The following is a 26,963-nucleotide window of genomic DNA, read 5'->3' on the forward strand; positions in this document are numbered from 1 at the left end:
ATTTAAATATTGATTTAAATATTGATTTAAATATAGATTTTTTTTTTTTTTTAAATATATATATATAAATCCTTAGTTTTATTATGTAAAATAATAAAGTATTTACATTTGGATTTTAATTATTAACAGACTACATCCTAACTAGTGCACTTCAAATTCAATAGGGAACTTTTTGAAACACAGCCGGAAGCTTTCAGCCATTGGTTGGATCTCAATCAACCCTCTGTACACTAGGTAGGGTCTGAAGTAACCTAGTGCACTTTGCGTTTAACGCTGCTGTATTTGAAACACATCCGCTCAGTGTGTTTCCGCCGGGCTTTATGAGCGCGTCTGATTTCTGTCTAGTAGCCGTGTTGTTTTATGTGTCATGGCGAACAGAACAGTTAAAGATGCAAACAGCATACACGGAACTAATCCGCAATATCTGGTGGAGAAAATCACACGGACGCGAATCTACGAGTCTAAATACTGGAAAGAAGAATGTTTCGGGCTTACAGGTGTGCTAAAGATGCTAAGCTAATGCTAACGGTGCTAGCCGCTTGTAGCTAATGCTAATGCTAATGCTAATGCTAGATAGCGCAACATTGTTATAAGAACGTTATTACACGAGTTCTTTCTTTTCCTGCAGAATAATCAGTGCTGATTGGTTAAATTTAGATTATTTATCTATAAATATATAACCTATAATATCTGAAAGCGTTGTTTTCTTAAATAATTCGGTTAAACATGAGATTTTCTCTCTGTAGTTTAACTGGGAAGTTTAAATGTTTGCAGTAAAGACGCAGCTTTGTTTTTATTTGAGATCATTTATTGGGGTTTGTTTAACTGATGTGATCCGAATGTGTGTCAGTTTAATGCCCTAAAGTATGAAAAGCCTCTTAAACAGTTTGTCGAACAGATCTAAAGTGCTTAAGTAGGAAATAATCGTTGTTTTGTTGAACTGGAGTAAAGGATTAAAAGAGTTCAGGAAAAAAGTGTTTAGAAATCAGATGAACAAGTATCTGTATCTTTAGTCATTATAATATAGATACGGTGTGATTAGAGACAGAGGGAGAGAGAGAGAGAGAGACAGAGAGAGACAGAGAGAGAGATACAAACAGACACAGTGAGAGCGAGAGAACGAGACAGACAGACACGGGGAGAGAGAGAGAGACAGACACGGGGAGAGAGAGAGAGACAGACACGGGGAGAGAGAGAGAGACAGACACGGGGAGAGAGAGAGACAGACACGGGGAGAGAGAGAGAGACAGACACGGGGAGAGAGAGAGAGACAGACACGGGGAGAGAGAGAGAGACAGACACGGGGAGAGAGAGAGAGACAGACACGGGGAGAGAGAGAGAGACAGACACGGGGAGAGAGAGAGAGAGACAGACACGGGGAGAGAGAGAGAGAGACAGACACGGGGAGAGAGAGAGAGACAGACACGGGGAGAGAGAGAGAGACAGACACGGGGAGAGAGAGAGAGACAGACACGGGGAGAGAGAGAGAGACAGACACGGGGAGAGAGAGAGAGACAGACACGGGGAGAGAGAGAGAGACAGACACGGGGAGAGAGAGAGAGACAGACACGGGGAGAGAGAGAGAGACAGACACGGGGAGAGAGAGAGAGACAGACACGGGGAGAGAGAGAGACAGACACGGGGAGAGAGAGAGAGACAGAGTCGTGTGAGAGAGAGAGAGACAGAGTCGTGTGAGAGAGAGAAAGACAGAGTCGTGTGAGAGAGAGAAAGACAGAGTCGTGTGAGAGAGAGAAAGACAGAGTCGTGTGAGAGAGAGAAAGACAGAGTCGTGTGAGAGAGAGAAAGACAGAGTCGTGTGAGAGAGAGAGAGAGAGTCGTGTGAGAGAGAGAGAGAGAGAGAGAGAGTCGTGTGAGAGAGAGAGAGAGAGTCGTGTGAGAGAGAGAGAGAGAGTCGTGTGAGAGAGAGAGAGAGAGAGAGAGAGAGAGTCGTGTGTGAGAGAGAGAGAGAGAGAGTCGTGTGAGAGAGAGAGAGAGTCGTGTGAGAGAGAGAGAGAGAGAGAGAGAGTCGTGTGGGGGGGGACTTTGGATTGTGATTTGATTCAAATGTGTTTGTATAACATGTAAAAAAATAAAAAAAGGTTCACGTTTCTGTAGACAGCGAACAGAATTTGTTTTATTTGTTGCTGAGCTGAAAAAAATGTATTTAGATGAAGAAATACAGATGATTGGACACGAGCAAAGAATGAATCACATGTTTGCACTAATTTGACTGGTTCTTGCTACAGCCTCTTTTGTTCACTGAGTCGTCCTTCAGAATAGCTTCAGTGATGTAACACTGCTGATATCTCATCATATGTGTTTGACATTCACGTTAAGAACAGATATGAACAAGAACAAAACCGTCCTTAAATGATTCACACTGAACTTTTGCACTTAGCCGTATGATTGTGTGAATACATATAATACATACGTATTCTGTGCTTTTTTCTGTTTTTTTCAATGCGGTGGCCGCTTGAAGCCGAGCTGGTTGTGGACAAAGCCATGGAGCTGAAATACGTCGGCGGCGTCTTCGGGGGCAACATCAAACCCACACCATTCTTATGTCTCACACTGAAGATGCTCCAGATTCAGCCGGAGAAAGACATCATCGTAGAATTCATCAAGAACGAAGATTTCAAGTAAAAAGATTTGCTTTGGCATTGAGCCTCATGACACCTGAACATAAACCCTTAACGTCCGCGTGTTCAATTATACAGGATCGAGAAGAAATGACTGGCAAACAAACTGAAAATAAATAATTATTACCAAAACGCTTAGAATCGAATGGAAACTGAGTAAATTTTCTTTTCCATATTAGAAATATCTGTTCCACTGATTCACCGTGTCATCGACCGGCTTGTCCTTAACCACGTAAACAATGATTATTTCTAAATTACAAATTTATCTGCTCGCACGACCCCAAACACATAATGTATTCGAATTTTCTTTGACCCTAAACCTCGATTACGTTTCTGCACGTCTGCAAGATTTAAAGGCAGCATTTAGTATCTCAATTTCTATTCATTTCATTTCACATTTAATAGTTGACATGGTCTCAAATCAGCTTTACAGAAGTATGAAAACAGAACAAAAATTACAATTTTAAAATGAAGTTACTTAATTATTTATCTCTAACATTTATCCCTAATGAACAATGTCCTTTCTACAACAGTTTGTTGCTGACTGTAAATAAGCAACCAAAAGCTCCTGAGGCGCTAACCGGTCAGGGTGATTTCTGCTTTCATTACAGACTTCACACTAATTCCTTCCTGCCGACGTTTTCAAATGTTCACAATCAGAGGCAAGACGTCTCCGATTTTCTAATGGAGATGTAAAATGTTTTGCGGTTATATACACAGTGATGATAAACACCTTGATGAGCTCTTTCTCTCTTTTTAAACTTTCACAATTGCCTTCTGATTATTATCACGCCTCAAATTTAAAACTCCGCCCTTAAACACAAACGTTTTTACAGAGACGGCTGCTACACAAAACGGGAAAGTTGTTCGAGATGAATAGTAACTTCATTTAATATCCTGTATTTCCATGCAAAATTTTAAGGTGAATTAAATGAATGCTGAAATGGAACAAACGGAAACAAGATTTAATGTCAGTTTATTACAGAACGAGTTGAATTTTGTCTTTCTTCCTGTGCAGATATGTCCGCCTGCTTGGAGCCATGTACATGCGTCTGACGGGGACCGCAGTGGACTGCTATAAGTATCTGGAGCCGTTGTACAATGACTACAGAAAGATAAAAAGCCAGAACAGAGACGGAGGTAAAACCAGCGTGTCTGTTAGCGCCATGTTGTGAATGAAATAGTAATAATAATGATACCTTTTGTTTTGTATATCAGCTCTAATACATAAAATGCAGCTCAAAGGGCCTCGTCTATGTTTCCTCAGAGTTCGAGCTGATGCACGTGGACGAGTTCATCGACGAGCTGCTTCATGCCGAGCGCATGTGTGACATCATTCTGCCCAGGCTTCAGGTTTGTTGTTCAAATATCAATGAAAATGGCGTGTTAAGGTGACCATCTGTGCTCGAGTCTGTGCTAACAAATGATGGTGACGTCTGTAGAAGAGGCAGGTTCTGGAGGAGGCTGAGCTGCTCGATACACGTATCAGTGCCCTGGAAGAAGACTTGGATGAGGTGGAGTCCAGTGAAGAAGAGGAGGAAGAGGAGGAGGAGAAGGTAGTGATCTGATAAACACATTACTTTTTTTTTTAATATAAAAATATATATACTGGTGGCCTGGTTTATTTTCAGTGGCTTTGCAGAGTCTCTCTCTGTCTGTCTCTCTGTCTGTCTCGCTGCCTGTCTCTCTTTCTGTCTCGCTGCCTGCCTGTCTGTCTCTCTTTCTGTCTGCCTGCCTGTCTGTCTCTCTTTCTGTCTGTCTGCCTGTCTGTGCCTCTCTGTCTGCCTGTCTTTCTGCCTGTCTCGTCTGTCTGTCTGTCTGCCTGTCTGTGCCTCTCTGTCTGCCTGTCTGTGCCTCTCTGTCTGCCTGTCTGTGCCTCTCTGTCTGCCTGTCTGTGCCTCTCTGTCTGCCTGTCTGTGCCTCTCTGTCTGCCTGTCTGTGCCTCTCTGTCTGCCTGTCTGTGCCTCTCTGTCTGCCTGTCTGTGCCTCTCTGTCTGCCTGTCTGTGCCTCTCTGTCTGCCTGTCTGTGCCTCTCTGTCTGCCTGTCTGTGCCTCTCTGTCTGCCTGTCTGTGCCTCTCTGTCTGCCTGTCTCTCTGCCTGTCTGTCTGTCTGCCTGTCTGTGCCTCTCTGTCTGCCTGTCTCTCTGCCTGTCTGCCTGTCTGTGCCTCTCTGTTTGCCTGTCTCTCTGCCTGTCTCTCTGCCTGTCTGTCTGTCTGTCTGTCTGTCTATACCCCCACTTTTGATGTACCACAGCCTAATATTTTTGATAATTAAGAATCATAGATGTATCCAAAAATGCACAAATTACCTGGAATTTGCAAATGTGTTAAATACTTTTTTAAATACATTTTTCCTTCAGTTTAGTTTTTGCATTTAGTAGCTTTAGCTTTTTAGTTATTCTTCACAAAAACAAAAAAAAAAACAAATGGCATGCTTATGTTTAAAAAAGAATTCACTAATTCATTGGAAATTGATGCAACATTATATATTTTTTCTGCAATTATTATTTTTTTTTTCAAAATATGAATATATTTAATTTTATTAGTTTTTGTTATGAAGGGTCATTTTATGAAGTTAATTGGAAATTGATGTCTAAATATTTTTATTAATACATTTTTTAAATATTTATTTTTATTTGTAATATGTTTAAAAACATTAATTAGTGTTTAAAGCTAATTTAAAAAAAACAAAACACATAAATTATTTGGAAATTGCACGTGGGGCCGATTGGATGCTTCATTTGTTAATAATGATCTGCCATAAGGCTCCGGTACGAAAAGTAAAAAGATCACTGATTAGCAGGTGTGTCAGTAGCTTCCAGACATTGCTTTAACTTCTTTTTGTCTTCTGATTGCGTTTAGCCGGAGCGAGTGCAGGCTCCCGAGCCGCACAGACGGAGTTACAGAGACTTGGACAGACCACGCAGATCTCCATCTCCTCGCTACAGACGAAGCCGCTCGCCCAGAAGGTCAGTAACTGACGCACAAGACGACGTCATCTATACAATAAATAATTCATTCAGGAGGCTACATTCAAGTCCTACTGAGCATTCTTGTGTAAATCTAAGTAAATGAGATAAACGTGTAAGTGAGAGTGCAGCACGTGTCTGAACAGATCCTTTTCTCTTTACGTTCACAGACGAAGTAGATCGCCGAAGAGACGAAGGTACACATCTTCAGAAATCTTCTTGTTTTTTCATATATATATATACACACACACACACACACACACACACACACACACACACACACACACACACGACTCTTGCTTGATCTTCAGTGAGGATGTGAACAATTTTGACCACATGTGTATGTCACATTTTACCTGCCTGTTGCAAGTGAAATGTCCCGTTATGAGCGGAACCCGTGTTAGATTGTCTGTTTTGCCACAAAGCTGACATTAAATCTGCTAAGAATGGAAAAAATATTCGATCTGTTTAAGGGTCGTGCAAAACAGACAATCTAACACGGGTTCCGCTCGTAACGGGACATTTCAAGTGCAACAGGCAGGTAAAATGTGACACGTCAAAATTGTTGGTACACTTCCATTAAAACACAAAAAATCCACAATGGTCTCTGAAATTAACTTGAATCTGAAAAGTAATAATAAATAAAAATGTACTGAAAATTGACTAATGCGTTGGTCATTGCATTGCATTAGACATTGCTTTTGAATCGTGGTTCAAAAGAAGCATTAAAAAACGAATGAAACTGGACAAAAATGATGGTAACCGTAACTTGTATAAACGTAATATTTTGTTGCACAAACTTTTGAGGCAATCACTGCAATCAAGAGATTTCTGTAGCTCTCAATGACACTTCTGAACCTGTCCACAGGTATTTTGGTCCATTCCTCTTGAGCAAACTGCTCCAGCTGTGTCAGGTTTAAAGGGTGTCTTCTCCAGACTGCACCTTTCAGCTCTTTCCACAGATGAGCGATAGGACTTAGATCAGGGCTCATAGAAGGTCATTTCAGAATAGTCCAATGTTTTGTTCTTAGCCATTCTTGTCCACGTGTGTATACAGTGTCGCTGTACAGTGTTGAAAGTTTGTGAACCCTTTAGAAATTTCTATATTCCTGCATAAATATGACCAAAAACATCAAGGCATGTATTCATAAAGATTCTACGAATGATCTGCGAGCGCTCCTAATTTAACTTAAAGATTTTAACTAGGAATTTTAGCTTAAGTGTGATTCAGGACCAAACTCAGAGCAACTCTGAGCAAGGGAAGTACAACAACTTTTATCTTAGAGAGAAGGCGGGGCTTATTCTGTTGCTAGGTATAGAACACATTCCTTTGAAGCCTGTGATTGGTTGTCCAAAAAAGGGGGGGGGGGCGCTTTTAAAATCTGGTCATTATAAACCTTCACTTTGTCTCTATGTTAAGATATTTGAGTCTATATCATGTAGGGATTACGTTCATGATTGATCATATTAGAGATGGTCTAACATCTGTATAAATTCTAATTTATAGTTAAGTTATAAATGTAAACATCTCCGACACAGCGCAGAAATGTCAGAGACAAATTATATCGTTTCTGCCGCTAGGGCATTTCGGTTCTGCGTCTGAGATGTTATCTCTAATATGATTGGTTACAAAAATAATCCCGACAGGATCTAATCTGTATCATCTTATTAACTCTCTATCATTATTAAATATTTTATACAACACATTTCCTCTCCCTCTTCACCTTTCAGACATTTTCTCCTCTGATAAAGAAACTCTTAATCCTCTTAAAAGTCCTCCTCACTACTCCTAACACTTTTTTTTCTTTATGAGCCCTTTTAAGTGTTATCTTTTACTGGGATCTTATCTTTTATCTTAAGGGGAAACGCTCACATTTCTAAGAATTTTATTCGAATTACATCACCAGGAGGAACTCTTTACACTAAAGATTTTCATGAATACAGACCCGGATTTGACTAAAAGTCCCAAATGTAGACAAAGTAAATACAATCAGACAAATTTATTTAACTTTTTTTTTCTCATTCAGGAACGTTTCAGTATTATATATCCTTGTTAGTGGCTAAAGTATGTGAACCTCTAGGATTAGTATTAAATACTAGGTCACTTTAGAGTCCATGTGTTTTCAGTCAGGGTTTCTGAGTGCCCTGTTTTATTCCAAAGAACAGGAATATATCTGATGTTCATGACGTGTTTGTAGCAGTGGATCATGGCAAAAACAAGAGAGATTTTATGAGAACTTCTGAAAGAGTTTAATTGTTGCTCAACAGGCTGGAAAAGGTTATTAAATCATCTCTAAAGTCTTGGACGGTCTGTGTTGTAAGTCTTGAAATGATCGCACGAAGATTCATTATTTCCCTGGAGATTATCCACTGAACCAACAGTGAGCCTTGAGCATGTTAACACGGTAACGTTTGATTTCTCCTCCAGTCCTTCTCCCAGACGTGAGCGAGAACGTGAGCGTGATCGGCACCGCAGTAAGAGTCCACGCAGACACCGCAGCAGATCCAGAGACCGACGACACCGCTCCAAGTCTCCAGGTATGTAACATCTGACAACATTGTGCTCAAGAAAAGGAAGATTCTTGTCCTAATCGTTTTGTTTCACACCACCATCTTTGCTACTAATAAGTGTTACTTATTCTCTAGAGCACTCTATATTATTGAGTAGCATGTAAATAATATTTATTACATAAACTCAATAACTCCCAAAAAATAAAAGGTCTGATGGATTTTTATATTGTATTCATCTACTTAATTTCTTTGGGGTACCTGCAGGTCATCACCGAAGCCACAGGCACCGCAGTCATTCAAAATCACCAGAGAGGTAACGACACTGTTAGACGTTATTTCAGTATTTATTTAAAGTATGACAGCTTTTCTTTATATGTTTAACATGATTTTCTCTTTTATTTCCAGTCGCTCGAAGAAGAGTCACAAGTCTAAGAGGAAATGAATATTATGAGTTGTTTTTTTTTCTTTTTTAAATAAAATTTCCTTTTTTTTATTGTCTGTCAGTAATGTTAAAAAAGTGTTCTTGTTAATTTTCTCACTAGATCATTAAATCCCCAAACGTTTTTGAAGCTACCTGATATATTTGTCAGTTTTTTTTTATCAGTTTTATTCTGTTTTGTCAGTCCAGTGTTTATCAGATTTATATATTTGCAAATTATGAACCGGTTTAAATAATCAATTAAATAATCAATGTTTCAGTTTGTCACAGAGATTTCTCCTTTTTAAAGTTCCATTTGTAATTTATCATGCCCTCTGCTGCCTGTAGGGTGAACTGCAATTGCAATAAACAAATTAAAATCTTTTGACAAATCCTGGTCACTGGACACAAGCCATGCCATCAAAATGTACCCAAAGTATCATTGTATCAAAGTATCAGGGTCCTTAAATAATTGTTAATAATTAAATGACATTTACAGGAAAAGCTGGTTGGGTGTGGAGCTCATGTCCAGACCAGTACTGTAAACAGAAGCCTAGCACGAAGGAGTTAACCAGAGTCGTTAATTTGCAAGACGTTAACTTTTTACATACAATGTTTAATATTAATTAATGGCTACATGTTTTAAACTGCGATCATTCATCAGTCATTTTGCTGACTGAATCTTGCAGCTAAAGTTCATGCGGATTATTAGGAAACCAAACAAAATGTATGGATTTATATTCTAAAGAAAATACAACACGTTTTGAAACTTGGAGAGAGCTGAATTAAATCAACTGAATATTTCATCTCATTCTGAAGAATAACAAAATATGCTCTTATAAGAGTTTCCATTCACTAGTGTAGGATTTATGTAGAGTTTGTAGAGTTTCAAGTGTGTTAAAAGTGTATCTCCCTGGGATTCCTCTGGGTTCCTCTCAACACCCAAAAAAACATGCCATTATATGTATCGGTAAGTTTATGTTGTGCCCCAGCGATTGTCTGGCGTCTCGTACAGGCTACGTCCCCCGGGATGGACTTCAGAAGAAAAACCAACCCTCACAAGCATAAAGCAAGAAAATTAAACTACAATGAATAATGTATTTCCAAATTGTTGAAATAAATCTTTGAGATGTGCTAAATGCATCACTGTTGATTTATTTTCTTAGAAAATATTGTTTTCTATGCTGCAGCTTTAGTAGTACCAGCTCAGTCTTGTTAGACATATTTCTTATCAGTAAAATAAACTAATAACAATGGATTCTGACTACAAAGGGTGCATGTATTGTTTATTTATTTATTTATTTATGAAGGGTGTATTTTATGAACATGTTGAATTATAACTTTATTCCAGTATATCTCATAATAAATATAATGTTCCAGGTATACTCTGAAACTGAAACCCTTATTATTATTATTTAGAATATTTTACAAATGAGAAATTGGGTCATATAAAGCTGTATAAATTTATAAATATTTACAAAAAAAGAAATTTTTTTTGGTCAGTTAATACTTAAATAGATTGACTACTGTATATTGCAAAGTTTTAATACTCCAAACACAGGACTTTTATTATGTAAATAGTATACACCGCCGCCGCCATTGCTGCTTTAATAACACTTGCTGCCTTCATTCTTATACATCTAGCTTTCAGCTGCTAACGACAAGCTTTATAACTTGTAATATAACACGTTCTGTCTCAACATGGGCGACACATAACCTGCAAGAAAGGTAAACGTTTTCAGTATAAACTGCATTGTTAATAATGTTTACATAGCATTTTGTTTTCATGCTAACGTTAGCTAACTAGCTAATGCTGTCTGTACTGGTGCTTTGGGACTTTTATTTTGTAATAAAATTTTATTGTTCTGTTTTATTGGGTTTGTTTGCACATTTCATTCGAACAGAGAAGTAAACTTTAGTCATGTTCAGGTAACAGTTCAGTAACGTTAGGAAGTTGAGTTTATAGCCTTTAAATCCCTTTATAACACAGTGCTGTTGAATCCTCGATTCTGATTGGTCAGAAGGTGTTGATTCATCTATTTTCTCACGTTATCATTACTATAGTGGTTTTATTTTTAATATTGTGTGGAATCATTGTGTTTTCTACACGAGGATGTTCTGTTCCTTTGACATTATTGGAAAGAGTCTCCAGTGTCATCGCTTTGCAATAGTCAGAATTAAAGATGCAGCTTTACATACATATTCAATCACAGGACACTGATGACTAGATCAAACAAGAAGCCTTTTATTTATTTTCTTAGAAAGACAAATTATAGCTGATGTAATGTAAGCGATAACAGGAGTTAACTCCATTCACAGACATTCCAAAGCATTAAATGTAACTATAAATGGATAAAAATGTGTCTGATGTGTCATTCTGATGTGGCAAAAAAACAAAAACAACACCGGAAATGTTACTGGAGAAGAGTCTTTAGGTTGCCAACAACAATGATGCATTCCTTTCATTGATTACTTTCCTGTAACAGCATGCCTTGTTGTTTATTTATAGTCTACATCTAATTTGCATGTAGAAGGTCATAGCACTGCAGAGGTTTGCATTTCTCCTTTAACACTTGACACTTGATTCGACTCCTCAGATCCCTGATTTATTAGTTAATTTATTATCTGCAGGATGACTGCTAATTCATGTGGAAATGAACGAACATGTACATAAATAATAGTTTCTAAGGTGTCTTTTTGCCCTCAGTAGTAGCAGCGGTGGGCAGTGAGTTACAGGAATAATGGATTCCTGGACCCCGAACCCTCGAGCCAAGCCGTTTATCCCCCGCCAGCAACGCAGCCTTTACCTTACCTGGAAATACAAACTTGCCAACAAACGGGCTCTCCGACGAATTTGCCAGGTGACCTTCTTATATTCCATCGCATAACGTATAATGTGTAAATGATCTGTTTCGTTTTGCTCTTTTTAAGTGCGATATTGGGTGTGTTTGTTTCGTCATTGTCGTGTCCTCAGGGTGGTGCGGTCCTATTCTTGTTCATTACTGTAATCGTGAACATCAAACTCATTCTGGAAACGAGGAGAGCAGCGAGCGAAGAGGATCCTGCTCCAGATTACGGTACTCTTCTGTGTGGACTACATTTGATTCAGGCTTGACACTTAAAGCAATGCTCTTGGGTGCTGCAACATCTGTATCACAGATTTTGACATGTTGGCTTGTACCGAGATAAGAAGGGAAAACTCACACCTCAGCACTTTCGAATTCTTTATTCTGATTGGTCAGAAAGAATTGATCGATTTTTGTATAACAGCAGCTCTGACAGAGGAAACAGAAACTGAGGAGAGGGAACGATATACGACATCATATCGAACAACAAACAGTTAAAATCATAACATACCATTTTAATAATATATTAAAAATTGACATCTTCGTCAAAAGATTAATAAACAGTGTGACATGCCGCTATAGGAAATGAATCATCTTTGTGGGAAATAAGATCCCTAATAGTTTTATGGTCAAATGTTCTCTTAAAACACACACCGTTTTATTTGTTTTACCTCACAAACATTATGAAAGCATGATATAATTCCTGAAAGGATTCTATTTCCAAAAGGGCTGAATTTACATATAATTTAAATGTCACTCACTGTGCGATCGAATTTACATCAAATTTCTGCGTAAAATTTCTTACCCGTGATAATCTCACGCATGCTACAGATGCAGTAGATATCAGGTTGAAAACGCTCAGAGATTTTGCTTAAAGTTGTGCAGTCCTGTATGACAGTACAACACTTCTGGTATGTCTGTCAATAACAGATCAATACGTACAGGGCTGTGTTCTAATACCACTTCTAAAAACCTCTTTCCACTTTCTCCAGCGGTTACATTTTCTTAGCCGTTTTGAGAGATTATTTGCGGATTTAAATAGGTCCAGTAAAATAAGAGATAAGGCATTGAGTTGTCATCACTCTACATTTAAGTGTCACAGTCTTCTTTTTTTAAACAGTCTGAGTTAGTTTATTCCTTATTCTGCATTCCACTGTTCATGCTGGATCATTTGTTACTCAGACGATGCCTTGGCCATCATGGAAACGCCTCGAAGACCAGCCAGCGGACGCAAGGTGTTGGACATCGAGGTGTACTCCAGTCGCTCAAAGGTGTATGTTGCGGTGGACGGTACCACAGTGAGTAATTCTTCCTGATGATGAGCCCTTTCAACTCTTTTTTTTTTTTTATCTTGATTCCCAGCCTTACCTTTTGTCCTGAAGTTGATGTCTTTGCTTGTCAGATAATTTTACATTTACATGTTATTACTCGAAATCCTGTTACATCTACACTGGAAATTTGTACGAATTTGTTAATATTATCTGTTAATACATTTTTGGGCTTGATGAAATGTTCCTGTCTCACATGATCTTTTTGAGCTAATGTGTATAAATAAATCGAGAAAAATCTCTTTACTGTTTTTCTTCAGGTATTGGAGGACGAGATGCGGGAACAGGGAAGAGGCATACACGTCATAGTGCTCAATCAGGCTACCGTAAGTACATCTAATGATTTCCTTTTTAATCTAGCAGACAAAAACAGTAGCTTATTTTACATTCAAATGTGAAGGAGCTCCAGCTACAGGACTCCTCTTAAGTCTGTTATATTTCAGATATGACTGAATCAATACACATCATTTTATTTTCAAGTGCCTTTAAAGTCCGTGTCACTTTCCTGATCTCTCAAAATACATCTCCTCTAATGGATATTGCGCTATTCAACGGAAGTAGTGTTAGACCCTGTGTAGTGAGTATTGAGGCGTCAACAAGGATAGAGCGAAAGAATGTATGAAGGATGGAGGAATATAAAATGTAGCTGAATATTAGTGACATTTTCTACCCATCCCGAGGCATCAGGAAATTGTACCAGCTCCGATTGTCTTCCGTGCCATGAAGATTTTGAACCTTTACTGAGATGAGGCCAACCATGTGAGAATCCCGAGGCATCTAGAGATCTACCAGCTCCGGTTGCTTCATGAAGTATTCGGACATACTAAGAGAAGATGCCAAATCAGTGTGGTCTTTTTGAGGACAGACTGTCAGACTGTATATTTTCACACCTAAATGAGGATGAGGTTCCTCTCAAGGTTTCTTCCTTTACCATTCAAGGCATTCGCCTCAGTCTCCTCAGGCAAGTTCATTGGGGATAAATACAAGTAACCTAGTGTTTAAGGTGCTGGACTGCCAATCGGAAGGTTGTGAGTTCGATTCCGACATCCACCAGGCTGCCAAAACTAGTTTAAAATGGCATGATCCAAATCAAGTCGGTCGTACGAAGTCATCCTGTAACGTCTTGTCTTCTCTGCACAGGGCCACGTAATGGCTAAGCGAGTGTTCGACACCTACTCTCCCCATGAGGATGAAGCTATGATCCTCTTTCTCAACATGGTCACTCGTGGCAGAGTCCTAATCTTCACCATCAAGGTCATTCATTCTTTTTCCTCTTGTGTATATAGTATGTGTGGTAGCGTGATAATAGCTGATTGGTATGTCCTGTGTGCTGTATTCAGGATGAGGGAACTTTCCATTTAAAAGATGCTGCCAAGAACCTGTTGAAGGGACTGGGCAGTCAGGTCTCTGCTACTCTTAGCTGGAGAGACATGTGGACTCTTGTTGTGAAAAAAGGAGGTAGGGATGAACCATTTGTAACACACAAGCAGGCAACACAGTGCTGTAGGTTTTATCCTTGCTGTACGGGGAAGTCGTGGCCTAATGGTTAGAGAGTTTGACTCCTAACCGTAAGGTTGTGGGTTTGAGTCTCGGGCCGGCAATACCACGACTGAGGTGCCCTTGAGCAAGACACCGAACCCCCCCAACTGCTCCCCGGGCGCCGCAGCATAAATGGCTGCCCACTGCTCCGGGTGTGTGTTCACGGTGTGTGTGTGTTCACTGCTGTGTGTGTGCACTTTGGATGGGTTAAATGCAGAGAACAAATTCTGAGTATGGGTCACCGTACTTAGCCGTATGTCACGTCACTTTCACTTATTTAATTCATATATTAATTATCTGTATAGTAGGTTCCAAGGGGCTTGAATCTTTTTTTAGTATCAAGTTTTTACAAGTTTTTTTTTTTACAAAAAAATTGGGAAATTCGAAGCCTTTTCAGGCATTAATGTTTAAGGGGGAAAAAAAAAAGGTCAAATTTATCAAAGTGAAAAGGCTGTTTTAAAGAAAACCCATGACATTTCTGATGCTGATCAATAAAGAAGGTACCTGAATTTTTTTATTTTTTAAATTCAGCGTGAGGTCAGAACTCATCCCCAAAAAGTTGGACATTGACATGGTGATTTTTTTGTGAGGGCCTTTGTTTTGTATACAACATTATTGTGAAGAAAACCATGCTGATAAAGTCAGAACGCAGCGTGTAAGGAGCATTACACATGCTTTTATTAGAAACCTAAAGAGACATAACATGCTGAATCTGTGCTCTTAGGTCAGTTGTACGGGGAGAAGCACTCAAAATCACCTGCTCTCTCCACCTGGGGAGATCCTGTGCTGCTGAAGACAGAGGTTCAGCTCACAGCGGCTGAAGGTACAGACCTGACTTATTTCTTTGATTCTGGGTTTATTGTCTTTCAGTGCTGATCATTTACGGCTTCTTGTTTGTGTCGCATGTTGGTAAAGAGAGCGATGTTGAACGATGACGAAAGTTTATCCCCGAACTTTAACAGCACATCTGTGTATGTCTGTTTATAGAGGCAGAGTGTCACTGGGCAGACACGGAGCTGAACCGAAGGAGGAAACTCTTCTGCAGTAAAGTGGAAGGTTACGGCAGCATCTGCAGTTGCAAGGATCCAGCACCAATAGAGTTCAACCCAGAGCCGGTAAAACATACTGAATTGTTCAGTTTCTTTTTTCTTTTTATTTTCCATTATAGGTCTTTAAGAAATAAGTCCTCTAATTTCACCATGCGATCACCACACACTTACATTTAGTTTGGTGAGATAATATATAATATATGATGTGTTATAAGGAGTTCAGTAGTCATTCTTTTTCTTATTTAGATTCCCAACAATAACGTCTACAACGTCCCAGTTGCCGTGATCGCAGGGAACAGACCAAACTATCTGTACAGGTTAGTAATGAGTACAGTCCTGTTTTCCTAATACAACATGCAGGATGTCTGATAAACAAGCAGCGCTGTGTGTCTGCAGAATGCTGCGCTCCCTCCTGTCTTCCCATGGCGTGAACCCACAAATGATCACCGTATTTATCGACGGTTACTATGAGGTACGCTTTCACTCGTCACTGCATTCGCCCCTCAGTTAAACCCATCGCACCTAAGTGGATTTCAGAGTAAGAGAAAACACTCAAGCAAAAGTACAAATTCATAACCGAATAAGTACGACTTCGCGTTCTTTTGTACATGTTATACGTCATTTCTTAAATTTAAAGTGTTAAAGCGTAAGCTGAAGAAAGCATCACAGAAGAACATGTCTGTCTCATAATCGTGAACGGTAAATAATGTCTCATTATTCAGGGGACTCTTTCACCGGGGGACGTGAGAAAACATTGGTTAAAGCTTATTAAAAACAGCTTTAGTCATAATCCCTCAAATATTAGCTAGAAATAATAACTCTGACGATACATGCTAATGAACGCTTGCTTTAGTCGTCACGATACAAATCGCATTAAAATAAATACAAACAGGGTTCCCATGCGTCCTGGAAATCCTGGAAAATTAATGAAAAATGTTCCAGTCCTGGAAAACACATGGAAAATGAGAGAAAACATAAACTGTCCTGGAAAAAATCTTGTTGTCCTGGAAAATTATTATTTTTAAATGTTCTTGATCATTTAAAGAACAGTTTACAACTGGTCGAAACAATTAACGTTAGTAACAGGAAGCGCTCTGTTCAGGGTCGCTGAGTTTTGACGGGTTTTTTGTTATGCTGTTTAAACTCGCTGTGACGGATGACGCTGTCTTGTGTTGGCGGTTTCAGGTGCTACTGTAGGAATGGTTTAAGTGCTCGAATGTTTTCAGCAAATGGTGACGGGTAAGCAGGTTATATTAACCTTGTTAATCTGAATATCATGTGCAAGGGGAATGCACAGCAAACTAAAGCATGCATGACGGCGAAAGGAAAGGGTATTAATATGTGCGGCCTTTTTATTTTATAAATGTTGATATTTCATTCACATGACAAATTGTCTTTAAAAGTATAGTTAAGTAATAGCCATAAAGTGTACGTTGTTTTTAAGACTTCTGGAGAGAAGAACATATTACTTTAGACCGTGAATCTGTGAGCCTTGTCTTTTTTTGCTAAATTTGAAATGTCCTGGAAAAGTCCTGGAAAATGATCTCTGAAAAAGAGTGGGAACCCTGACAAAGTGTGTACAGCAGCAGTTCAGTTATTGTGAAGAGTTAGGATATTTATATAAACACCTTGAAAATTTTAGATCTTAAATCCCCGAATGATTTTACATTACATGATTACAGAGGATATGATATAGAGAATGTAGTGAGTAGAAAGTATCGATTTTTTTCTTCATTTGTACTTTATTAAGCCTTGTATCAGATATTAGGGATAAAGACTGTATACTTTCACAAACCTTTTCCCCTATTCTTTATTTTGTTTATCATACAGGAGCCCATGGATGTAGTGGAGCTGTTTGGTCTTAAAGGAGTTCAACACACACCCATCAGTATTAAAAATGCCCGCGTGTCCCAGGTGATTGATCAGGCCTGTATTGTTTTATATCCGGATCCGATAACGGCACGAAAGAAGTCTTGACGAATTATTTATTCACAATTTACTTTTGTCGTAGCACTACAAAGCCAGTTTGACTGCAACGTTCAATCTCTATCCGGTAAGAATCATTCCATAGAGTAGGATGACAAGCAGTTTGCATGTTTATGGCTTTGACAAATCTTTGTTGATTTTTAGGATGCAAACTTTGCCATTGTCCTGGAAGAAGATTTGGATATTTCCATAGATTTCTACAGGTATGTAAGCTCAGTGATGATTGCAGCATGCTGCCATGCCCACTAGAGGGCAGCAAGCTCCATTAGAAAGAGCAGAAAGTTACAGCTATGGTTATAGATGAGAATCTGAACACACTCTAAGTCAGGGGTCACCAACCTTTTTAAGACTGAGGGCTACTTCAAGGGAACTGAGTAGTACGAAGGGCTACCTGCTTGATACAAACTTCCTCAATAGCAAAATTGCACAGATCACTTTTTAATAATAATAATACTAAGAATAATAATAATATGGTGAAGAGACTGCTCACATGTCAATGTTAATTATTCCCCACAATTATTAACAATGATTTATACAACAATGAAGGTAGGAATATTTAAACATGCAACATTTATTTATGTTTATCTGTTCCAACATTTGAAAGTCAGGAAGTAATGTCAAGGAAATTATTAATCAAGTCACAAGTTATCTAGTCTTTTTTGAACAATTTTTCACATTTCTGTGCACCATTTTTAGTTTAATGTTATGTTATGGTGTTTTTCAATAAACACGTCATCTCTTCTTTGTCTGTAAATGTCTGTTAGTGGGAAGCCTGGCACTGCATTCTGCTCACCATTGTACTGTAATCTGGTGAATAATTTGACACGGCAAGTCTGAGTGAGTCTTGTAAATGTGCATCAGTAAGGCGTGTTCTGTGTTAGACTCTTGATAAAGTTCATGTTAGAAAAGGCTGATTCACAGAGATAGGTTGAATCAAAAAGGCAGGCAACTTTCATAGCTGCTGTGCATCACTACTGTACACCACTGTACTTTTCTGTGTCCACAAGGCACAAAAAGTTTGATGCAGACTGATGGGCTTTGAGGTGAAGGTCATTTTGCAACGTTAGGATCTTTGCCTGTCCAGCATCCAAGTTGAATAGAGCACTTAGTTGCTCAGCAGTGCATGTCATGTCCACTTGCATGAAAGGATTTTTAACGTCTTTTTCTGTCCTTAATGCGCTGCCGGGTGGGTAGTTAGCATCGAAACTTTCGTGACACGTACTGAAGTGTCTTGCCACATTGTGCTGCAAATGAGACACGCACACTTTTCTTTGACTGGCGTAAAAAAGAACTCTTCCTCCCAAACACCATGAAAACTATATGACTATATTTTGACCAGTGCTATTTTTAGAACATGCCTCGCGGGCGCCTTAAGTGCTCCTTGCGGGCGAACAGGTGCCCGCGGGCACCGCGTTGGTGACCCCTGCTCTAAGTACTAAAACTATGACTTGACAGTTAATAAAATATTTATAGTTGATAAATTGGAAGTGTCCAATTGTTTGTAACACAATCAATTTTTTTCTTTAGTTTTCTCAGTCAGACCATTCATTTGCTTAATGAAGATGAGAGTATTTATTGCATATCAGCCTGGAATGATCAGGTAAGTCTTTATAATGTATTGTGTACAAGAACAAGTGCAGTAACAACACTTTTTACTGGACAATGTGGTAAACATACAGTGATTTAGAACTGTTTTTTTATCTCGGTTGTAAATATGAGCCTTTTTAATATCAAAGTCCGCTATAATTTGATTTATTTAAAGACAGACAGAAAGAACTTAACACTTTATGGCTACAATAACAGACACTACATTTGCATATATAAAATGTAAATTATAAATATAAAGAATAGGTGATTTTTAAAATAAACTTTTATGTTATTTGATTCTGATCTCAGCTGGTAAATAATAATATTTTTATAGGACATTAAACACAAGGCTTCATTTCCCCTTCTTTTCTATTTGCTGACTTTGCACTGAGCAGGTCTGCGGTTCTTGTATCTTTCTGAGCAATTTGAAACGTATATAGAGACAAACAACCCATAACGTGTATATAATCCTGCTTTAAATACTAGTCGCAGTACTTTATAATAAAAGAGTCTGGGAGCCAATAGAACATCACCGGGATTGTGCTTGCGTGCCAGGAAAAGTACCGAGCACGGATCCTTTAGTAAATAACATCCAGAATGTTTCGTTGTGTTTTTAGAATCATGATCACTGAGAAATTACAACGAAAATTGTAAACAGTTAGACTAAAACCATTTGATTAAGACTCTTCCTCAAGTCAAGTCAAGTCAAGAAGCTTTTATTGTCATTTCACTATATATAGCTGTTGTAGTACACAGTGAAATGAGACAACGTTTCTCCAGGATCAAGGTGCTACATAAAACAAAGACAGGGCTAAGACTTAAGTACGCAGTCCTAGATACATAAAGTGCAACTGTGCAACCTGGTGCAAACAGGGCAGGACAAGACAGACAAGACAGTGCAGGACAAGACAGACAAGACAGTGCAGGACAAAAGACAGTGCAGACAAAAAGTTACAAGACAATACACAAATTACAAAAAAGACAATACACAAAAGACAGTAAACAGAAACAGCGCAGACCGACCAGTGTAAATACTGTATACTCAATCCTGTCTAGTAGAGAGAATTATCAGCAGGAAAACAGAAAAACAGTCGAAGAACTGACACTCGACTCTCGTCAGGATTTTGTGTGATGGCATGTGATTGACTGTCTTTAGCAGCCTTGTTAACAGTAGTACAGAATTCTTAGTCGGTGTTTTCATCACCTTAATAAAAAGGATTAAGAAATTCAGGACAGATACTTGGTACTATTTGGATGACATTTGAAGTAACACAATGTGGGATCATGTATCCTCTCTGCTCCACACCATACCCTATTGTCCAGTGGAACAGAGCCGTTACTGTACAACTGGGTGTGTTTGGGGGGCGTCCCTTTGTTTTTCAGGGCTATGAGCACACAGCAGAGGACCCGTCACTGCTTTATAGGGTGGAGAGTATGCCAGGCCTGGGCTGGGTACTGAAAAAGAGCCTCTACAAGGATGAACTAGAACCCAAGTGGCCCACACCTGAGAAGGTCCGAAGGCTGTGTATAGACCATAACTTGAGTGATTTGTTGATACAGAAGTGAATCAGTCACACAACGAAGAGACGTCTCGATTTCACCTACGCTTCATTTTTGTGTGATTTCTTTCTGGTAGTTGTGGGACTGGGATATGTGGATGCGCATGCCAGAGCAGAGGAAGGGGAGAGAGTGTATAATTCCCGACGTCTCTCGCTCCTATCACTTTGGCATCGTCGGCCTCAACATGAACGGTTACTTCCACGTGAGTAATGCTTTTGAGAATCGCTAATAAGTTAACGATCATCTCCAGAGCCTGCAGCTAACCATTGTTTTAATGATCAATTAAAAAAGAATCAACACCAAAAAAACGAAAATATTTCTTTCGAACATTTGAATGAACCAATATGTATCAATGCAGAAGCAATTAAAATAAAACACATCAACTACAATGTGCCAACAACAACAATGGTTACAATATACAGCAATAAATACAAGGTACAGTGCAAAATAAGATACACCTTGTATACCCTTGCCAAAAAAATGAGCTCTGACGTCTAACTCTCTCTTGTTAAGGAGTTAAAACTTAGACTGAGTGACAGTCAGATATTCATGCAATGATTTGATTGGATCTTGTTGTTCGGGACGTAATTAAATAAAAAGTCACTAACTACAAAATGATGGTACGGATCTTTAGACATTAGATCAATTTTCCAAATCAAACACCCAAACTAATATGAGATAATGTAATGTAAGGCATTCTGGCTTGCTTTATTTATTTATTTATTTATTTAGATTAATTATTTTTTTTACTGCTTCCACGTGCTTTTTTTATACTGCATGTCAGTGTAACCAATAGAACAATGGTCTTAATTAGTGTGGACCGAGTCTGAGCTGCATTTCAGGCCCTGCTTTCTTTCAAATCCAATTTGTCAAATTAAATATTAAGGACAATAGCCTTAACAGCTGTCTCACATACTAACACACTCCGATGCTAAATTCAATTTGCTTGCCATTATTTGACGTGTTTGTGTAACATTGACCTTTCTTGACTCGACTCTTAGTGTTTGGAGCGTTTGGACTCCCAGCAAAACAGACCAAAAACAGAATGGTTACTTCATGCATTGGCATTCAACAAATGCACTATATATATATGTGTGTGTGTGTGTGTGTGTGTGTGTGTATATATATATACATATATATATATATATATATTAGTGCATATAAATAAAACTGGCCTTGATGTGTTTATCAAAATTAGCGATTAGTGCTGATAGGGTAAAACATTGTAAAGAAATTTTTCATTTTGTTTTAATATCAAATTTCATCTATTTTTAGTTGTTGCAGACCAAAAAAGGGCGTTTTATTGAGCTCAAAATGTTTGACTTCAAACTCAACTCAATCTTCAAAATGTGTAATTACGAATATTTTAATATTCCTTTTCTGTGCAGGAAGTATACTTTAAGAAGCATAAGTTTAACACCGTCCCAAATGTTCAGCTGAAAAATGTTAATAGGTACGGATGTGATTCTGTTGTCAACGTATTACATTTAAATATAGCTAAACATTTTTTTTATTTTCCATTTACTTGCGTTGTTTTGTGGTTGTGTTAATAGCTTGAAAAAAGATGCCTATGAAGTAGAGATCCAGAATCTGCTACGGTACGTCCAATTCGTCTTATTTACAGATGCAACAAAATAAACATTCATTTATGTGTACATTTTTTTGATTTTGATTGACTATTATAGAGATAACACACTTTGTAGCTACCCTCGTTAATGTAAAAAATAAATCAATTTGATATCTGAGAGATATAACTGTCATATACCTTTTATTTAATTGCAGTGAGGCTGAAGTTCTGGATCACAGCAAGAACCCATGTGAAGACTCGTTCATCCCAGACACTGAAGGAAAGACCTACATCATGTTCATAAAGATGGAGCAGGAGACGGACACGAGCACCTGGACCGAACTGGCCAAGGTTCAACTGACCTTTAATAATGAAGTGCAAAAGAAAGATCACCTGATGTTGCAAAACGTTTAGTATTGAGCTTTTAGTATTAAAATCCAAGCACAAAATTAACACAGATGCCGTGTGTATTGTTTATTCTTTTTTTGTAGGCATTTTTATTTCTGTGTGTAATTTTGCTGTACTTTGCTGTGCGTTTCCCTTTAGAATCTTAGATTTGCACATATGTATATTTTTAAAAAGTATAACTGATCAAAGAAATCACGACGTTGCTTCATGCATACAAACACATGAATGGAAGCTTGTGTTCTCTCTCTGTAGTGCCTGCATGTGTGGGATCTAGATGTTCGCGGCTATCACAGAGGCCTCTGGAGGCTCTTCAGGAAGAAAAACCATGTCCTGGTTGTAGCCGTTCCGGTCTCTGCGTACTTGTAAGTCATACAGCAACATACCTCTTTTGCAGCCCTGTGTGTCTCTGTAGCCATTTTTGTAGACGTTAAAAACATAACATATCCCTTACAGCACTCGGAAACCTGCCCACGTTACCCCTATTCACCTGGAGCCTCCACCTAAAGACGAGGCAGCCCCTGTGGAACAGATCTAGAGCAGCTGCAGTTGAACAGGTCTCATTAAACAAAGGGTCCCACTTGCACTAGGCCTGCACTGAAAGAACCTTCTGCCTTCAGGCCACAGCGTAAGCTGCTACAGCTGCTACCGCTTCTTCTACTGGAGCATCCTCTGATACTGATGCTGTCTGTATACGTGCATTATATGAGCGAATGAGGAATATGCAAATGAGTAGAGTAGCTCTTCCAGACCCTCGAATGAGTTCTGTAATGGGAAATATGTGTGTTCTGTCAGGAACGGGAGAAAATTTCAGCGTCGTTTTTTTGTTTTTTTCCCTGAAACACGCATGTCATTTGATGAAGTAATGGATAAAAAGGGCTGTGTTACTTGTTAGATAGAATAGTTCTAAACAGGAAAAGTGGACAAGATGTGAATCCCGTTTTTAAACACTACTGAATGCTTTTGGTTGTACTGTATATACATTTTAACTTATTTATTTTCCAAGTATCAAGCTAGTTGAGGTTGTTGCCAACACTTGGTGAGTGAGAGTGGTGTTTATTGGGCTACATGTAGCCTACAATAGTCCTTCTGTGATTATGATTACTTGACATAAGTCAGTAAAAATTCATAAGCTCTTTTGTGGGATTAGGCTGTTTGTTCAAACCCTGATTGTGAAGTCAACAGGAATCGGGAGACGTGTTATGACACTATCCAGATTAATGACTTTATAGTTTTATTCTTTAGTATTTTTACATTGCCCTGATTATTACACATCAAATATCAAACAACTGATACCGTAAACAACTATAACACAAGTGTCGTCATATTGCCAAACTCAGAATTATGAGATTTATGCCATGTTCCATCATCACCATTATGTCTCAATTCTTCTGGTCAAAAAATTGAAGAAGAAAAAAAAAAACAGTCTTTATAAAAGGGCATGTCTTATGTAACCCTATGAACACCACCCTGAAATAAAAACAAAATTACACATAGAGTTTTGAATAAAGAAATGTTTTATAGGCATATATTTTTGCAACAAAAAAAAAAATCAGATTTTTTATCATGCATTTCAGGTGAGTGTTTTAATTTATTAATCACCTGTGATTGATTTACTGGTAGACAGAATGTCTGGTACACAGCATGGCCTGAGGTGGAGTTTTCTAGTTCAAGGCTGCATCAAGATGCCTTCATCTAGCAGACTGGATGGAGTATTGGCAGGCTTTTGCATTGATGATGTAGCCATGGGCGTTTTTTTTTTACAGACTGAAGGAAATCCATGTAAGTCTGGTTTGCTAGAAAACATCACCTCTACCTGATCTTGAATCGAACACGCTTCACATATTACAGTTTCGACAAGTTCAGCCATCTGAACATTTACAACACTCTACACTGATGCACTCTATTTCTTCATACGTTTATCTGTATTGTGACATTTGTTATATTAATGGAAGTGACTTGTCTTACGATGTTTTCTATGACTGGTATTTTAAATGATAAATCATTACGGTACAACTGGAAGTATCGAATTTACAGTTTGGTCTGTCAGTTATTAATAGTTTGCATAAACTGCAATAGGTTTGGATTTGCCATTTTAAACAGACTTATTGGAAATGAATTTTGGAGTCCCCACTAGTCTTCGCGTCCTGTAAACATGTCCCTGTTGATTTTTCTATACTTCTAAATTTGGTTTTGTATTTTGATGGTGATTTTTTTTGTTTGTTTTTTAATAAAATGAAATATTTGTAAGCGTTTGCTTTTTATTCCTTTTATTCCATAATCAGCTTTGTCAGATTTTATAAACCTACTCAACCAGGTATATTGTCTTAAATCATTCCTTTCCTTTTGTATATCTATATAGATTTGGTTTAACCAATGTATTAATTAGCCTAGTCTTGCTTATGCGTATATTTAATCAATGAAATTTGGAGAAGATGGACATCTATTAAATTTAGTTGCTTTAACACTGTAGTTAAAAGAAAAGTTTCCATTTTGTTCACAGTTGTGTTTATTATTTTAGGTAAGTTTTTATTTGCACTTAAAAGCTAGTTTCATTTATTTTCCCTGTTATCTCGAGTTGTTCTAAAAAAAACTTTTTTTCAATTTTCCCTTACACTTTACATCGGTACATTTTATTAATTTTGTTCCTATAACACACACACATATATATATTATTTAATATATATATATATATATATATATATATATATATATTAAATCTATATATGTGTGTGTGTATATATGTATATATGTGTATATATTTATAAGTAATATATATATATATATATATAATATATCATTTTACTGTAAAATCTTTTTTGTTTGTTTTGAGTTTTTTAGCCATAAGCTTTTTTTCATTTGACCTATTTCTTTAACTTGCTGATTTTTTTTCTTTTCTTTTCTTTTTTTTTTTGGGCATGGGATTTTTTTTTTTTTTTTTTTTTTATGCCTCTTTTAGAGTTTTGCAGCAAGTTTCACAATTTATTTTTCTTCAGTTGTTGTTTTTCTTCTGATTTGCAGGAAATTCCATTTCTAAATCTTATCATTTACTTAGTCTTACTAATACTTCTATAAAATTCTTTCAGAAAGCGAGTATTCTGAAATGAGCTTCTTAACATGGTAGTTAAGGAAAGGAAAAGTTCTCATTACGCTTACAGAACTCTGGCTTGCAAAACTTTATTTTAGCTGCCATAAGACGTGCCATAAGACCTTTATTTACCAGCTCTTCTGCAGATATCTCCTGGGAAACAAGGCTTTATACTAAAAAGCTTTGAATACTTTGATGCTATACTGATGATATGATACTAAAAGGTTTTACTCGTGAACGTTAAGTGTACACAGTGTACACTGAAGACCCGTGTGACTCACTGCAGCTCTGGTAAGCACCGAGCACCACAAGCAAATCAGATCTGAATAGGAAATTGTGTGGGCATTGAAATCCAGGCAAATTGTCCACAGCTCGGTTTCTGATGTAAATATAGTCAGCCTTGTGGATTTATCTGCATGGAGCTTTTAAGATCCACTTAATATATATCTTCTGGTGTAAAGCAATAATAGAAAAGGAATAACTTTAAGAGAAAAGCAAATATTAACAATTCAAGTTGATGGCTTAAATTTACTTATTGATAATAAGGTTTTACAGTAAAGCATTTTTTACCCTTTCATAATAAGAATGATGTACTTATTTTTAAATATTTAAAAATAAGTACATTTTACAGGTTTTTTGTTTGTTTTTCGTCTTGTTTGCCCTTTTACAGTATGTTTTTATTTTAAAATTACTATTTAGCCGTAAGATGGTTGCTTAAACTCAGTAATTTATTTACTTAATTTCTCCACCTTGTTGAATTACTTCTCCATTTCAGATGCAGTATATTTATCTAATTGTTCAAGACACAACAGAACAATGAAAAATACAAGAAGAAGAGACGAAGAGTTACAAACTCCAGATTAAGTTCATTGGCATGTTTATGTTCTTCTTCACTTATGTATTTTGTACTTGTACTTTTGTACTTTAGGCTCTGGCTATTTCTCAGGTATTTGGCTCTTGTTATTTTATTTATTTATTTATTTATTTTTTGAAAAGAGATCTAGATTTAATAGATTTTAATTATAGATATTAATGCACTTAAACCAAGGTCCCACTTTCAGTTCCACTGTTTATTCAAGCAATCTATAAGACATTAGCTGTGTTCAAAAACAAAACACTTGCCTTTCATTTGCACATGCAGATAACCAAATCTACTTACATTTCACTTACATAGTCTTACTTGCACATCATTGTCTATTAAAAACAATAAACCAAATCTTCTGTGCTGCATTAGAAACCCATTTCTGTCTTATTTATCCAGGAGCCAAGACCATTTATCCATTTATATAGTTTTCTCTCAATTAACATTTCTCCACTGCAGTTCTACAAAATTAATGGCCAATAGACTTTCCTCTGGTGAGTGAATCTAAAAAGCTCCAGACAACAAAAATAAAGAGTAAACATGATGTTTATTTACTGCAGCAGTGAATATGTGATAGCTTATTTTACCTCTAAGGACTGGTACCGGTCA

The 26,963-nt window shown here is 37.6% G+C and overlaps 2 protein-coding genes across 3 annotated transcripts; both read left to right on the plus strand.

Annotated features, from left to right (window-relative positions):
• The first annotated feature begins 282 nt into the window (after positions 1 to 282).
• Positions 283 to 8,692, plus strand: prpf38a (pre-mRNA processing factor 38A). Its single transcript, XM_060867536.1, has 10 exons — positions 283 to 497; positions 2,480 to 2,639; positions 3,658 to 3,779; positions 3,907 to 3,992; positions 4,082 to 4,195; positions 5,502 to 5,608; positions 5,779 to 5,805; positions 8,037 to 8,146; positions 8,384 to 8,432; positions 8,525 to 8,692. Exons 1-10 carry the CDS (start codon positions 368 to 370, stop codon positions 8,559 to 8,561), a joined length of 942 nt encoding a protein of 313 aa, XP_060723519.1. The 5' UTR covers positions 283 to 367; the 3' UTR covers positions 8,562 to 8,692.
• A 1,439-nt stretch (positions 8,693 to 10,131) lies between these two features.
• Positions 10,132 to 24,654, plus strand: pomgnt1 (protein O-linked mannose N-acetylglucosaminyltransferase 1 (beta 1,2-)). 2 transcript variants are annotated; one of them, XM_060867537.1, is made up of 22 exons: positions 10,132 to 10,265; positions 11,245 to 11,398; positions 11,512 to 11,614; positions 12,566 to 12,681; positions 12,972 to 13,037; positions 13,852 to 13,965; positions 14,052 to 14,169; positions 14,975 to 15,073; positions 15,238 to 15,365; positions 15,546 to 15,616; positions 15,696 to 15,771; positions 17,130 to 17,213; positions 17,311 to 17,352; positions 17,430 to 17,488; positions 18,813 to 18,885; positions 20,256 to 20,384; positions 20,509 to 20,634; positions 21,821 to 21,885; positions 21,986 to 22,030; positions 22,215 to 22,350; positions 22,660 to 22,769; positions 22,861 to 24,654. In XM_060867537.1, the coding sequence occupies exons 2-22, from the start codon at positions 11,279 to 11,281 to the stop codon at positions 22,940 to 22,942; spliced, it is 1,962 nt and encodes a 653-aa protein (XP_060723520.1). In that variant the 5' UTR covers positions 10,132 to 10,265; positions 11,245 to 11,278; the 3' UTR covers positions 22,943 to 24,654. The 2 variants fall into 2 exon arrangements, with proteins under 2 accessions (XP_060723520.1, XP_060723521.1); XM_060867538.1 differs by having other exon boundaries at positions 11,248 to 11,398.
• The last annotated feature ends 2,309 nt before the right edge of the window (positions 24,655 to 26,963 follow it).

Source organism: Tachysurus vachellii, chromosome 4 (assembly GCF_030014155.1).
Source record: "Tachysurus vachellii isolate PV-2020 chromosome 4, HZAU_Pvac_v1, whole genome shotgun sequence".
Classification (NCBI taxonomy): Eukaryota; Metazoa; Chordata; class Actinopteri; order Siluriformes; family Bagridae; genus Tachysurus; species Tachysurus vachellii.